General features: G+C 34.4%; 2 protein-coding genes across 3 annotated transcripts; one reads left to right on the forward strand and one right to left on the reverse strand.

Annotated features, from left to right (window-relative positions):
- The first annotated feature begins 5901 nt into the window (after positions 1 to 5901).
- On the forward strand, positions 5902 to 7168 carry LOC116418331. The gene is made up of 3 exons (XM_031933409.1): positions 5902 to 6161; positions 6253 to 6432; positions 6823 to 7168. The coding sequence occupies exons 1-3, from the start codon at positions 5902 to 5904 to the stop codon at positions 7166 to 7168; spliced, it is 786 nt and encodes a 261-aa protein (XP_031789269.1).
- A 46-nt stretch (positions 7169 to 7214) lies between these two features.
- Positions 7215 to 9923, reverse strand: LOC116417894. 2 transcript variants are annotated; one of them, XM_031933013.1, is made up of 2 exons: positions 7482 to 9829; positions 7215 to 7415 (listed from the first exon to the last, which is right to left on the reverse strand). In XM_031933013.1, the coding sequence occupies exons 1-2, from the start codon at positions 8828 to 8830 to the stop codon at positions 7223 to 7225; spliced, it is 1542 nt and encodes a 513-aa protein (XP_031788873.1). In that variant the 5' UTR covers positions 8831 to 9829; the 3' UTR covers positions 7215 to 7222. The 2 variants fall into 2 exon arrangements, with proteins under 2 accessions (XP_031788873.1, XP_031788876.1); XM_031933016.2 differs by having other exon boundaries at positions 7298 to 7431; positions 7482 to 9923.
- Between the last annotated feature and the right edge of the window lie 2577 nt (positions 9924 to 12500).

Below are 12500 nucleotides of genomic sequence, written 5' to 3' on the forward strand. Positions count from 1 at the left end.
GAGTATTTTTTTTTAATACGTCGATAAACTGGAGGAATGCGAGAAAGAGAGAGAGAGAGAGAGAGAGAGAGAGAGAGAGAGAGAGAGAGAGAGAGAGAAAGAGAGAGAGAGAGAGAAGCAAAGCTCCAAATAGTTCAATAATAATTTAGTCGGCAAATCGGAGGAAGGCGAGCGAGAGCGAATATTAAAGCTCTAAAACAAAAACTCCTAAATAAAGCTACCATAGGCTCCGAGACTCCTTATACGAGTATTTTATTAATACGTCGATAAATTGGAGGAATGCGAGAGAGAGAGAGAGAGAGAGAGAGAGAGAGAGAGAGAGAGAGAGAGAGAGAGAGAGAGAGAGAGAGAGAGAGAGAGAGAGGAAAACCTCTAAAACAAAAACTTCGAAATCTAGCTACCCTACACTCCGAGACTCCTTATACGATTATTTTTTTTTTTAATACGTCAATAAACTGGAGGAATGCGAGAGAGAGAGAGAGAGAGAGAGAGAGAGAGAGAGAGAGAGAGAGAGATAGAGGGAGAGAGAGAGAGAGAGAAGCAAAGCTCCCAATAGTTCGATAATAATTTAGTCGGCAAATCGAAGGAAGGCGAGTGAGAGCGAATATTAAAGCTCTAAAACAAAAACTTCTAAATAAATCTACCATAGGCTCCAAGACTCCTTATACGAGTATTTTATTAATACGTCGATAAATTGGAGGAATGCGAGAGAGAGAGAGAGAGAGAGAGAGAGAGAGAGAGAGGGAGAGAGAGAGAGAGAGAGAAGCAAAGCTCCCAATAGTTCGATAATAATTTAGTCGGCAAATCGAAGGAAGGCGAGCGAATGCAAGCGATCTCTCTAAAATGGAAATGTTTAAATCCACCTACCCCGAGCGCAGAGAGATTAAGAATAATTTAGTCGGCAAATCGGAGAAAGGCGAGCGAGAGCGAGGAGAGTAGTAGGGGCAACACTGTTACTGCGCCATGCGACTCCTGCGCCACCGAATACCGGCCGATGGTAACAGGAATCTGCAAAACTGTTTTACCCTCTGTTTTACCCCCTCTGTTTTACCCTCGCGTGGGCCCCTCTGTTTTACCCTCTGATTTACCCTCGCAGCCCGCGTGGACCCCCTCTGTTTTATCCTCGCAGCCCACGTGGACGCTGGCGCTCGCAGCCCGCCGATGGGCCTCACGCATGATAGTGATTGTGGAGGAATAAAGGTGAGGATTGATAAATAAAAACAAGAGTAATATACGTTTTATTTTTTAGTTTATTTATAAAAAATTGTTTAGTACAATAGAGATAGTTATTTGTAAATCTCAGTACCTCTTGTAGCCTTGATGTTCTGGCATGGACTTTGTGTTAGTGGAATATTTCTCAAAAGTATTTTTCCACTGCCCGCTTTTATTAGTAGGAGTAGAGCAAGGTTCTCCGCGATACGTATTACATTGTTTATCATCTTGCACTCTTTTTGCGCTTTTGTCCTCCTTGAGAGGAGTGTACGAAATGCTATTTCGATTCATTTTTTAGATCTATCTTCACTGATGGTTTATAACAATACTGACTAATTAATTGTTCATGCAAGCTTTATATAGTATTATACGAGTTTCTTAACATCACCACTTATAGGATTTTACTTAACAATGCGATCGTGTAAAATTAGACAATACGCAGTTGTATTTGCAGGCATATTATTCTTACAATCAAATTCAAGGCGTACATCGACAGCTGCTTGTTTAAGAGACTCGTTTTGTTTTGAACAATCTATGACTATGAGTGGTGCATGTTGGATAAATTCTTCTTTACTCAAAAGAGGATCTATTACAATTTTTTACAAAGGCTTTTCCAGTTGATTCGATGTTTTGACTGTCCATACATGTTGTGTGGTTGTTGGAAGTACTGGATACTCATACAATTCCCATGAACGAAAACTCATAGCAATCGGTATATCTTTTTGAATGTAATTAAATAGTTGTATTTTTCGTCGGTCTGACAGTACGAGGTAGGGCATAAGCCACTCTATACGAGTGATTTCGATTTTAAAGTCTTCGTATGTAGGTCTTGCATCAACCATTGTAGCCTCTTGTAAAACAGCGTTCAAATCATTTCTCGATCTTGTGAGAATGAGTTCATGCTTAACGTTTACAACGATTTTTCGATAATCCTCGGCGAAACCAAAGATCATTGATAGGGGAACTGTCACATCAAAGTTTCCATTATTATCAGCTATATTTCCCACGTCAGTAATAGGTGTCCAACCAGAATTTTCAAGATACTTTAGTTGACTAGGTGAGAAAGAAGTGTAGCCTTTCATCAAGGTTGTTGCAGCAACGTTTTTACATCGATCAATCTCTATGGCATTCATCTCATATCGAATTTCTTCAAAGAGATGACTGATAGCATTGTTCACAAAAAGAGTATGTTGTACAGCAGTACCATATTGTTTAGTAATCTTGCCACAAATGTGTAGAGAACTTTTAGATGGTAAAACACACAAATCTTGATGCTGAATAGCTATTCGAATTTCATCACTATTGTTGAATGTATGTGAGGTGTAGGGTTGATGTGCATGAATCTCATAATGTGAGACAGATTCGTCAAAGACGACTGGAGATTGTACGTTAAGAATTGCCTCCATCTTGACAGCAGTAGATAAACGTACAAGTTATTTTTTCAGTATTTTTCTCACTTGTTCTATTTTTCCTCCACCACCACGCTTTACTGTGAGACCGAGACTTTGTAGAAATTGACTGTTCTGACGTGTTAATCGTTTGATCACTCGTTGTGGACTGACTGTCTGATGACATACTGAGTTGTTAATATAGCTTCTGTCAGCATTAAATACAATACCCATTTCAGGTGCTTTTCAGATGCAAACGAATTGTAATAATTTCACCTCGAAGATTAATCAATTCACCATCTTGATCTACTAGACGTAGTTGTAAATGATCGATCACTTTCACAGATATCGGTAAGTATATTATCTGTCTAGGAACTTCAATGATTTTGTAACCAGGTGGGACTGCTGGGAAAAATTCATGTATTGTATGAACTTTTTGTTGATTTATGTATGCTCCCGTCGTAATATTACACTCGACTCGTAGAGCGTTCACTTTGAGAATAGCTACTGGTAAATCAGAGTCATGACTTATATAGGGTTTCAAGACTCTTGGAGTAAATCCAAGTAGACGAGCAATCGAGTCACTTGGACGAAAATCGATTTCATGACTGCATTCAATAATACTACGCAATGTATTATTATTTGGCTTGATACTAACTTTTATACCTCGCGTATCGAGGATGCCTTGCAGAGTTCGTTCAATATCCTCAATCTCATAACTGCCTGTAGGAAGTTCAATTATTTCTTGTCCAACGTAAAACTTATTGAATTTTACATCGACGTTTGGTATGGAATTGAAAGTTAGCAGCTCAACAAGTCCAACACTATACTGTTTATCTGGATCCAGCTCTATGGGTGGAAAATAGTGCGTCTCGAGGTTTGACGAGGTGCCAGAAAGGCTAAGAGTCATCGACTCAACAACCATCTTGAGTAGACTAATTCAAATGACTCGTGTAGATTTCTTTTTATATAGACAGAACTGCTCCTTTCGATTGAGCTGATTGCAGAGAAATTTGAGGCAGAGATGGCCACAGATGAAAGTTGAGAATTCCTGATACCTCTGATAATTGTACTTGACTTGAGATACTTTCCAGTAGTTCATAAGATCTCGAGGTGGTTGTAAATCACCGAAACTATCAAAGTAAATAACTTCGTTACCATTTTTTCGATAAGCTACCCAATGCGTGCCAGATCCGCTCGCATCATCCAGATTTATGATTGCTGATTCTTTAGCTCGACAACCATTTGTAGGTAGGGCATTTCGCATAAAAACTCTACGAAAATTTGTTATTTTCATTAATTTTACGTACTTGAGTAGATCATAGTCGGTGAGTGCACGTTTTGGCAATCTTATTTCATCGAAGTTTTTTTTTTCCACATTGCTTCTTTTTTGTGTTTTGTTTGAGAAAGATACCGAAGCCTTTGTGATGAGGTTTTAAAAACAGTCCCTTACCGAGTGTCAGCATTTCCATTTTTTCATTATGTCTTTTTTGCTCTTCCATTTGCTTCTTTGCAGTGTTTGCCTTATTTATTGCTTTGGCGATTCCTGCAGCTCCTCCTGCAAGTGAGCCGACTGCACTAAGACCAGCAAAAAGTGGAATAAGTGCTGGAAGAAAGCCCCCTACTTTGCTGGGAACTTCATGGAAAATTATTACCCAGCAGTATAAGAGCAGTATTTTGCGGTCCATCCAATTGCGGCAAAACGAACGCTCTCTTATCTCTAATCATTCATCCTAATGGTCTGACATTTGAAAATATTTACGTATACTCGAAATCTCTAAATCAACCAAAATATAAATTTTTGGAGCAACTTGTCGAGCCTTTAGAGGGAATCAAGTATTTACCCTTCGGTGAACATGATCTTGTCATATCACCTGATGAAGCTCAACCAAATTCAATTTTTGTCTTTGATGATATTGCTTGTGAAAAGCAGGATAATGTCAAAGCTTTTTACTGCATGGGTAGACACAAAAGTGTAGATTGTTTTTATTTGTGTCAGTCGTATGCACAAGTACCGAAACATTTAGTGCGAGATAATGTCAATTTGTTGGTAATTTTTCGTCAAGATGATATGAATTTGAAACATGTGTACAACGATCACGTTAATACAGATATGACATATCAACGTTTCAAAGATATTTGTTCAATGTGCTGGAATGATGGCAATCATAGTTTTCTTGTCATAGACAAAGATCGTCATATTAATGATGGTCGCTATAGAAAAGGTTTTGATCAGTTTGTAATAAATATATAGAATACGGGAGAAATTTATCATTCAATAGTAAGACTCTAAACTATCAAGATGTCTGATTTTAATCAACAAACTGCAGTCCTACGTGAAGTTGAGAAAGCTCGAAACGCTGTGAAAAGAAAGTATGATTTATTAAAATTACACAAATTAAAAGTAGAGAAGAATTTAAATGATTCGTTCAAGCCAATCGTGAAACCTCTAGAAAAGCTCATCAATGTAAGTGAAAGAAATTCATCTCCAGCAGCAGCAGCATCAGTTAAAAAAGAAAAAAGGAAGAAGAGAAAATTGGAGTGGATTAACAAAAAAGACGAAGACGATGACAATGGTGGTGATGATGATGACGATGTTGGTGACAGTGATAATGGTGACGATAATATCGGTGAATCAGCTTTTGAATCAGCTGTAGACTATTCAGATATTTCAGATCATGAAGAAACCATCACTAAAGCTGATGATTTGGATGATGAAAAAACTGATGATAGTGTTGATAAAAACGTACAATTGTTGCGTAATGGACAAGTACAGACCTTGGATACAGTATATGGGGTGCGAAAAATGCGGAATGGTTCTCTCATGATTGGAAATAGCTCTATAAGTTTTGGAAATAAAATAGTCATAGGTGATAAAGAGTATGAAAAAACTTCAGGTCTAGTTGAGTTATTGTTTAAGAAACATCCCGATAATACTTTAATCACTGATAATGACAAGAAAAATTATGCTAAAATTTTAAAAGATACAAATGCACACAGAAAATACTATAATGCAGAGGAAGATATTCGTGAAAATATGAGTAAGAAATATACTGATTTTGTAAGTAAAATTCTCAAGATTGGTAAAAGCGGACGGGGACTTACGTCATATAAGATTGCTCGTGCAAACACTCCTACTGATTACATTTATTGGGATGATCCAAACGAGCTTGTCGATCGTTTAAGATTACTTTTAGCTGAAACATCCGCTGGCAATAACAATCATATTAATGAAATACAATCAATCATTGAGGAGCTTCGTGAAGCTGGAATAATTGTGTAATAATAATTCAGTATGAAAATGAGCATCGATGTGTTTGGACGTCGATTGGTCCACGCAGAAGCAGCTCGTGGACCGCCAGGACTAGGATTCAAGCTGACTAGTAATGGAGATTTTGATTTAGAGAATCGAAAACTGTGTAATGTAGCTAATGCTATAGAGCAATATGATGCTGTAAATCTAGAGTCTGTGAAAAAGTTGATAAAACAAAGAGCTGACAAAATTGTCGAAGATTCCCAGACTACTAAGAGTGTGTTAAATAATAAAGTTACGAAAATTGAGTCTGAATTGGCTATTATTAATAATACGCTATCAGATTTGCAAGATAAATTACGATTTTTGGATTCTAAAGTAAATAAACTTATAAATCAGCATGAAAGTAGGAGTAGTGGAGGAACTTCATAAACCTGCCAGGCGTAATTATCCACGTCGTTCTTTTCTCGTTAAAGATATTGACGAAACTTGGCAAGCAGATCTTGTTGAAATGATTCCATATGCTAAGCAAAACAAAGGTTTCAAGTACCTGCTCACTGTCATTGACGTATTTTCAAAGTATGCTTGGACTGTTCCGGTAAAACAAAAAACTGGAAAATGTGTAGCTCAAGCTATGAAATCAATACTAGTGCAAAAAAGAGTACCTAAGAATTTGCAAACAGATCGTGGAAAAGAATTTTACAATAAAGATTTTGATAAACTAATGAAAAGTTATAAAATTCATCTTTATTCTACTTATAGTAATCTTAAAGCATCAATTTGTGAGCGTTTCAATCGCACTCTGAAAGGCAAGATGTGGAAGTTATTTAGCCTACGTGGTACCTACAAATGGTTAGACATTTTACAAAATTTAACTTTACAGTATAATAATAGTCGACATCGAACAATAGGAATGAAACCTGCAGAAGTGAATCGAGACAAAGTTAATCATATACTTGATTGAATTAGAAAGCCAAACATTAATCTGTTTAAAGGAGCTAAATTTAAAGTTGGAGATAAAGTACGCGTAAGCAGAAACAAGGAGGTTTTTGATAAAGGCTATACGCCCAATTGGTCAACTGAAGTCTTTACAATAACGCGAGTTTCACCTACAGAGCCCTACACTTATCATCTCAAGGATTATCAAGACAAGCCAATAGCCGGAGGATTCTACAAGGAAGAACTTCTCAAGACGAAATATCCAGATGTCTATTTGATTGAGAAAGTTTTGAAAAAAAGTGGTAATAGAGTTTATGTAAAATGGTTAGGTTTTGACAATACTCACAACAGTTGGATTAATAAGAATGATATGTAGAAAAAACACACAAATAAATTATAATTATTTAAAAATATATTGTTCGTTTATTTTTTACATTTCCTTTAATTTTTTTACAAGCACTGGCATTATAATTTCATTTGTTTGTGCAATTCTTCTCCTAAATCGTTCTCGATCACGTGCTGCCTCCTCCCACTTCCCACATCGAGCTTCATGATGTGCAAATTTCCACGTGTACATCAAGTGAATGGTTGGCTCTTCCTCAAATCGTACACACTTCTTTTTACTAGAATCAAACATTTCTAAATTGAATTTCATGTGTAAAATACATGTAGTAATAATTTGAACTTACCCATTTTGCAGTATGTTGTAATGACCCCAGGCAAGTGTGTCAGTACTGTTCTCTTGAAGGAATCTTTTATCGTCATAAGGACTGAGAGCGATCTTTCTCTGTTTAATGGTCTCGACGTTATGAAGTTTTGATCTTATAGCATACTGCTCTCGACTCTGAATGCAAGAATTTTTTAAACAGTCCAAGTAGTCGTTAAATTCAATGGTTTTCTTTACAACTGAAGCCTTAATACCCTTAATTTTTTTCATACTATCTTGATTATTGACACGCGTACTATACATTTTGCTTCTTAATCCAACAAATTCAGTGAGAATCTTACCATTACACTCATCCTTCATGAGTCCAACAATTTTCTTATTAACGCGCGGCATGTTAAATATATTATCTGCAGGATAATCTGATGTATCGAACATGTGGATATTTCTTTTCATATCTTCATAAAAATCATTGCATTGAATAGCATATATTAGACTATCAGTATCTGTATAAAGTAATTTCAAGTTATTTTTGTATACTTTTTGCATATAATTATAATGAAAATCATACATGTGCGTCTTGGAGAGATCTAGAACTGTAAGACCAACATAAATTGGTTTATCTATACATATATCAGTCTTATTCATTTGTATAGCAACTAAATTTTCATTAAATATTGCACTGCTATGAAAATTTGGCTTTGAAATTTGAGCTTCAACACCATATCTTCCATCATATTTACTCATGAGCTTGACTAAAACACGTTTTCTAACATTTTCCATCGTTTTACCAAATACTGCATTGTTCATTAACTTGAAAAAATTCTTTTCAAATTCATTTTTTGCTAATGCTCGCAGACTGCTATTTAAATCTATGTATGACTTGAGCCATGGTGATTGTTTGAATTTTAGAACTCTATGAATTTTGCGAAGTTGCAACCCATTCGAGAGAGCCTGTTTTAGAGCTACATAGTGAATAACGTAATTTCTTTTAGGATGTAGGGTAGCTAAAAGTTTTTCTTGCTTAGAACCTGGAGGTTTTGCATGTTCAGGACAGAATGGTAAATCATTATGAGCGTTATGTAGTTCGCTAGGATAATCCAAATCAACCTCAAAAATATAACCATGAGAAGCATCTGTTGCAATGGAAAACAAATCAAAATTTTCATAATTTTCAAGCCATTCAAATTCATCATAGGGGAGATATTGTGAAAGGCTATGTCCATATAAATTATTTGCATCTAAATAAATCAAATACTGATTTTTCTCATCCTTATTATAATTTTCACACATGTATTTATGGTTGGCTGCTGCATAACGATTTGAGCATTGACTTAAACCACCTCTGATCTCTCGCTCCACAAACAGTACCATGTCAATATCTGTTAAGAGTTTCAATTGTATCAGTTTTCATATAGAGATCAGAATAATCACCAAGTGTTTGCAAATTAAATGTATTCCACACATTTTGTGCATGTTTATAATCATGATCAGATATATGTGAATCATTAAGTACACTGAAAAAGTTTTCTTTTTCTGGCAATTCACACTCCTCTAACTTATCCCATGAACTTATATATTCATAGGGTAAAACACCTTTTCTCGTTAAGAGCTCAACTTGTTCTCTGCTGAGATCATTAAACTCTTTATTAACAATTTTGTAATCCTGTAGATATGATGCTAATTTTTCTAATGATGAAGGCATAAATCGAAACGAATCTAAAAATCTAAATTTGATTTTACTATTTTCCACATGTTTAGTGAATGATATATATTTTTCCTTTGTCAGAGGAAGAAGATCAATCTGTCCTGGAAAATGATTTGATACATCAGATATAATAAAGTGTGCATCATATCCACTTAAATTATGAAACACCACTGGTACTATTTTTGAATCTTGATAATTTAGATTACAGCTATTATGTGCTGGTCCTCGGTATTTTCCAGTAAGATGACAGTGATCACGTACTTTGTCATCATCATTCAATTTTTTTTTTGCAAATATGACACGTTTTTGAACTATAATAATCTGTTATTTCGACTTCTGATAAAACTGAGATGGGTACAGGATTTTTATATAAAGTACTTATTTGTTCTTCATTGACTTTTAACTGTTCAGCAAACCATCTTGAGACATCAGGACCTCTATAAAATTTATATTTTGATAATGAGTCATTGTAGCTACATTTAAGATAGTATCCAAGACTATAAATTTCATGGTTTTGTACTGGTCTAGTATTAGTTTTTACATCTTGTCTTATTGGTTTAAGCAAACACTCACAGTCTGCATATATTATAAAAGGTAACTTTTCGCTATAACGATGATTTTTAAACATTATTGCATTATTATTTTCACTAGGAAGTCTAATTCTACAATTATTAATTTTTTTACAATGTTCTTCATGTCTCATTAAATTATCTTCTTTGAAAAAATAATTCAAACATCTATCACATACAAAAAGTTTTTTTCCATTTTTGTTTATACATTGCTAACTAAACGTGAAAGATGTTTTACATATATATAATGTGATTCTGGTACAGGCTCATCATGTTCTCTCGTTAGTAAAAGAAGATTTATGTGGTGCTTCTTTTTGCATGATGTTAAATAGAGTGGTACAATGTTTTTGTTTTCTAAGCCGAAAACATTTATTGAAATTGTAGTATTCTGCTTTTCAAAAATCGGTATCTTTTTCAATGATACCGGTAACTCAATACCTTTTAAATTTATTGTATGTTCATATTTAATGTAATGACTCAATCTATTTGGATGATTTTTACGATTTACAGGATACAAGGCTGATAAAATTGCCCATATAAAGCATTTGTTGTCAAAATTTTTAACATTGACGCATGCTCTTCTTTTTTCTATAAATTTTGGTAAAGGTATATAAGAGCTACCAGTACGGATTGGATTAAATTTGTTTATGTTTATCTGTATGTTTTCAATCGAATGTAGAGTCCAACCAGAGTCGCGTTCCTGAAATTCCTCAAGATCTGTAAGTAGAGATTGTGCGACATTAGACTTAAACCATTCGATTAACGATGTAGCAGATAAAATTTCATGATTTTGTGTATTAAAATGTTTAGTCTCGATACATTCTTCTTCTTCTTCTTCTACGCCTTGTTAAACACATATTTTTACAAATTTACATGATAAAACAGTATTTACTTTGAAAGCTTTATCATTTGTAAGCAATATATTTTTCATTTTTCGAGAAAATAATATTGCGGCATCTTTTAAAAATTTAGTAACATCTATATGTGCTAAATTAGCTATAACAGCAGTCCTCATACGATTATTAAAAGCGTTATCCATATCTATCCAACGCACACGATCAACGATTTTTTTTTTTATTTTGTACTTGTAATCCACCACCACTTTTTCTGCTAACCATAACCTCAAATTTAGCTTTTAAACATTCTATTTTTGCTGTAGTACATAAAATACTTTGTTTTTCTTGAACCGTAAGCCTCTTATTCTTCAATACTTTACGAAACATCTTAAGTGATGAAATAAATTGATTATTCCATCTTGCTAATGTTGTTGAATTAGTAAAAGTAGAATGTAACAATTTTTCAGCTTCTTCTAAGAGCTTGGCTAGTTGTACACATTCAGCTACGATATTTTCCATTTTGATTCTAACAAATAATATATGAAATAAATTAGTTCATACACAGTTAGTCTATACATAAATTATTCAAATAATATAATTAGTCTTTAAAAAATGTAATGCTGCAATAAAATGCGTAATGCATACTCAAAATTGTTGTGGAGAGAGAAAGAGGGAGGGAGAGAAATGCAACTTTGTATGGAAATGTGTAGACCCACCAGTAATTAAAAACTATGAATTTGGAAAACTCCCGCCAGTGCCGATCGCCGGTTAATTGAGGATATCTAGAGCTGACGCGCATGCACTGTACACCCCCGTTCAGCGCATGTGCATCGGCCTCAGTTAACCAACGGTCGACACTGGCGGGAATTTTCGGGATTCAAAGTTTCAATTAAGGTGTGTGTGTGTGTGTGTGATAATTTTCTAAAATAAATATACAAATATACATTTATAATTTTTCTTTTAATATAATATTTTTTTAAAAAAAGCCAGTACATTATTAATAATCATATATTAATTATTTATATTTTCTTTATTTATGAGAGACAGAGCATTCGACGTAATCTTACTTATTTCTAGTAAAATATTTTCCGGTTTTATTTTCTCATTTTTTACATTTTTTATTAGTATTTTTCGCGGTCAATGGAGTAGGCACCTTTCTTTTTGCAGCCTTCTTTGTTGTTGTTGTCGTCGTTGCTGTTGCTGCCAGTGTTGACGTCATTGCTGTTGCTGTCGGTGTTGCTGTTATTTTTGCTACTGTTGTCTGCAAAAACATTTCCAATAGTCGATTCTGTTTTTTCATTTCTGTTAGTATCTCTTGATTTTGCTGCTGTATCGTAGATAAAGGTTTTGATATGGCATCCGTTATTTTGATGATATCGGCACTTTTCATCACATGGAAGAATGTTATGACATTTTTGTCATTGTCAGCTGTTCCAGAATTTTTCGTCATATCAATGACAATAGGTTCCTGCTGCTTTTTTGTTGCCTTTTCCGAGGCTGCTTCTGTAGCCGTGATGTTTATTTAAAAAATCTTGGTAATAATTTAATAGAGTTTATTTAAGCTTTGGAAAAATGCTACTATTGCATTCATATTATCAATTTAGGCTAGCATTAAGGATTTTTGAACGTTTTGTTGTATAGGATTATTTTTAAGAATATCTTAACTATTCATGTATTAACAACGCAATTTCATATTGCGAGTGTACTGGATGAGTGTATGCTAGTCCTAGCTTCCCTTGCTTTCTTAAACTTAATGTTTATTGCGGTATCTGTGAATTTTTTATAATTGTTGCTACTATAAGGTTTTCATATTTTCTATAATGTACTTAATTCTAACGCTATTTGTTCCTAGTAAGTTTTTGTCTCGAAGTTCGATTATAGGTACTATACATTTAGTGTACGTATAAGGTTAAATTTACATACAAGAAATT

The sequence above is a fragment of the Nasonia vitripennis genome (assembly GCF_009193385.2).
Source record: "Nasonia vitripennis strain AsymCx chromosome 1 unlocalized genomic scaffold, Nvit_psr_1.1 chr1_random0009, whole genome shotgun sequence".
Lineage (NCBI taxonomy): Eukaryota > Metazoa > Arthropoda > Insecta > Hymenoptera > Pteromalidae > Nasonia > Nasonia vitripennis.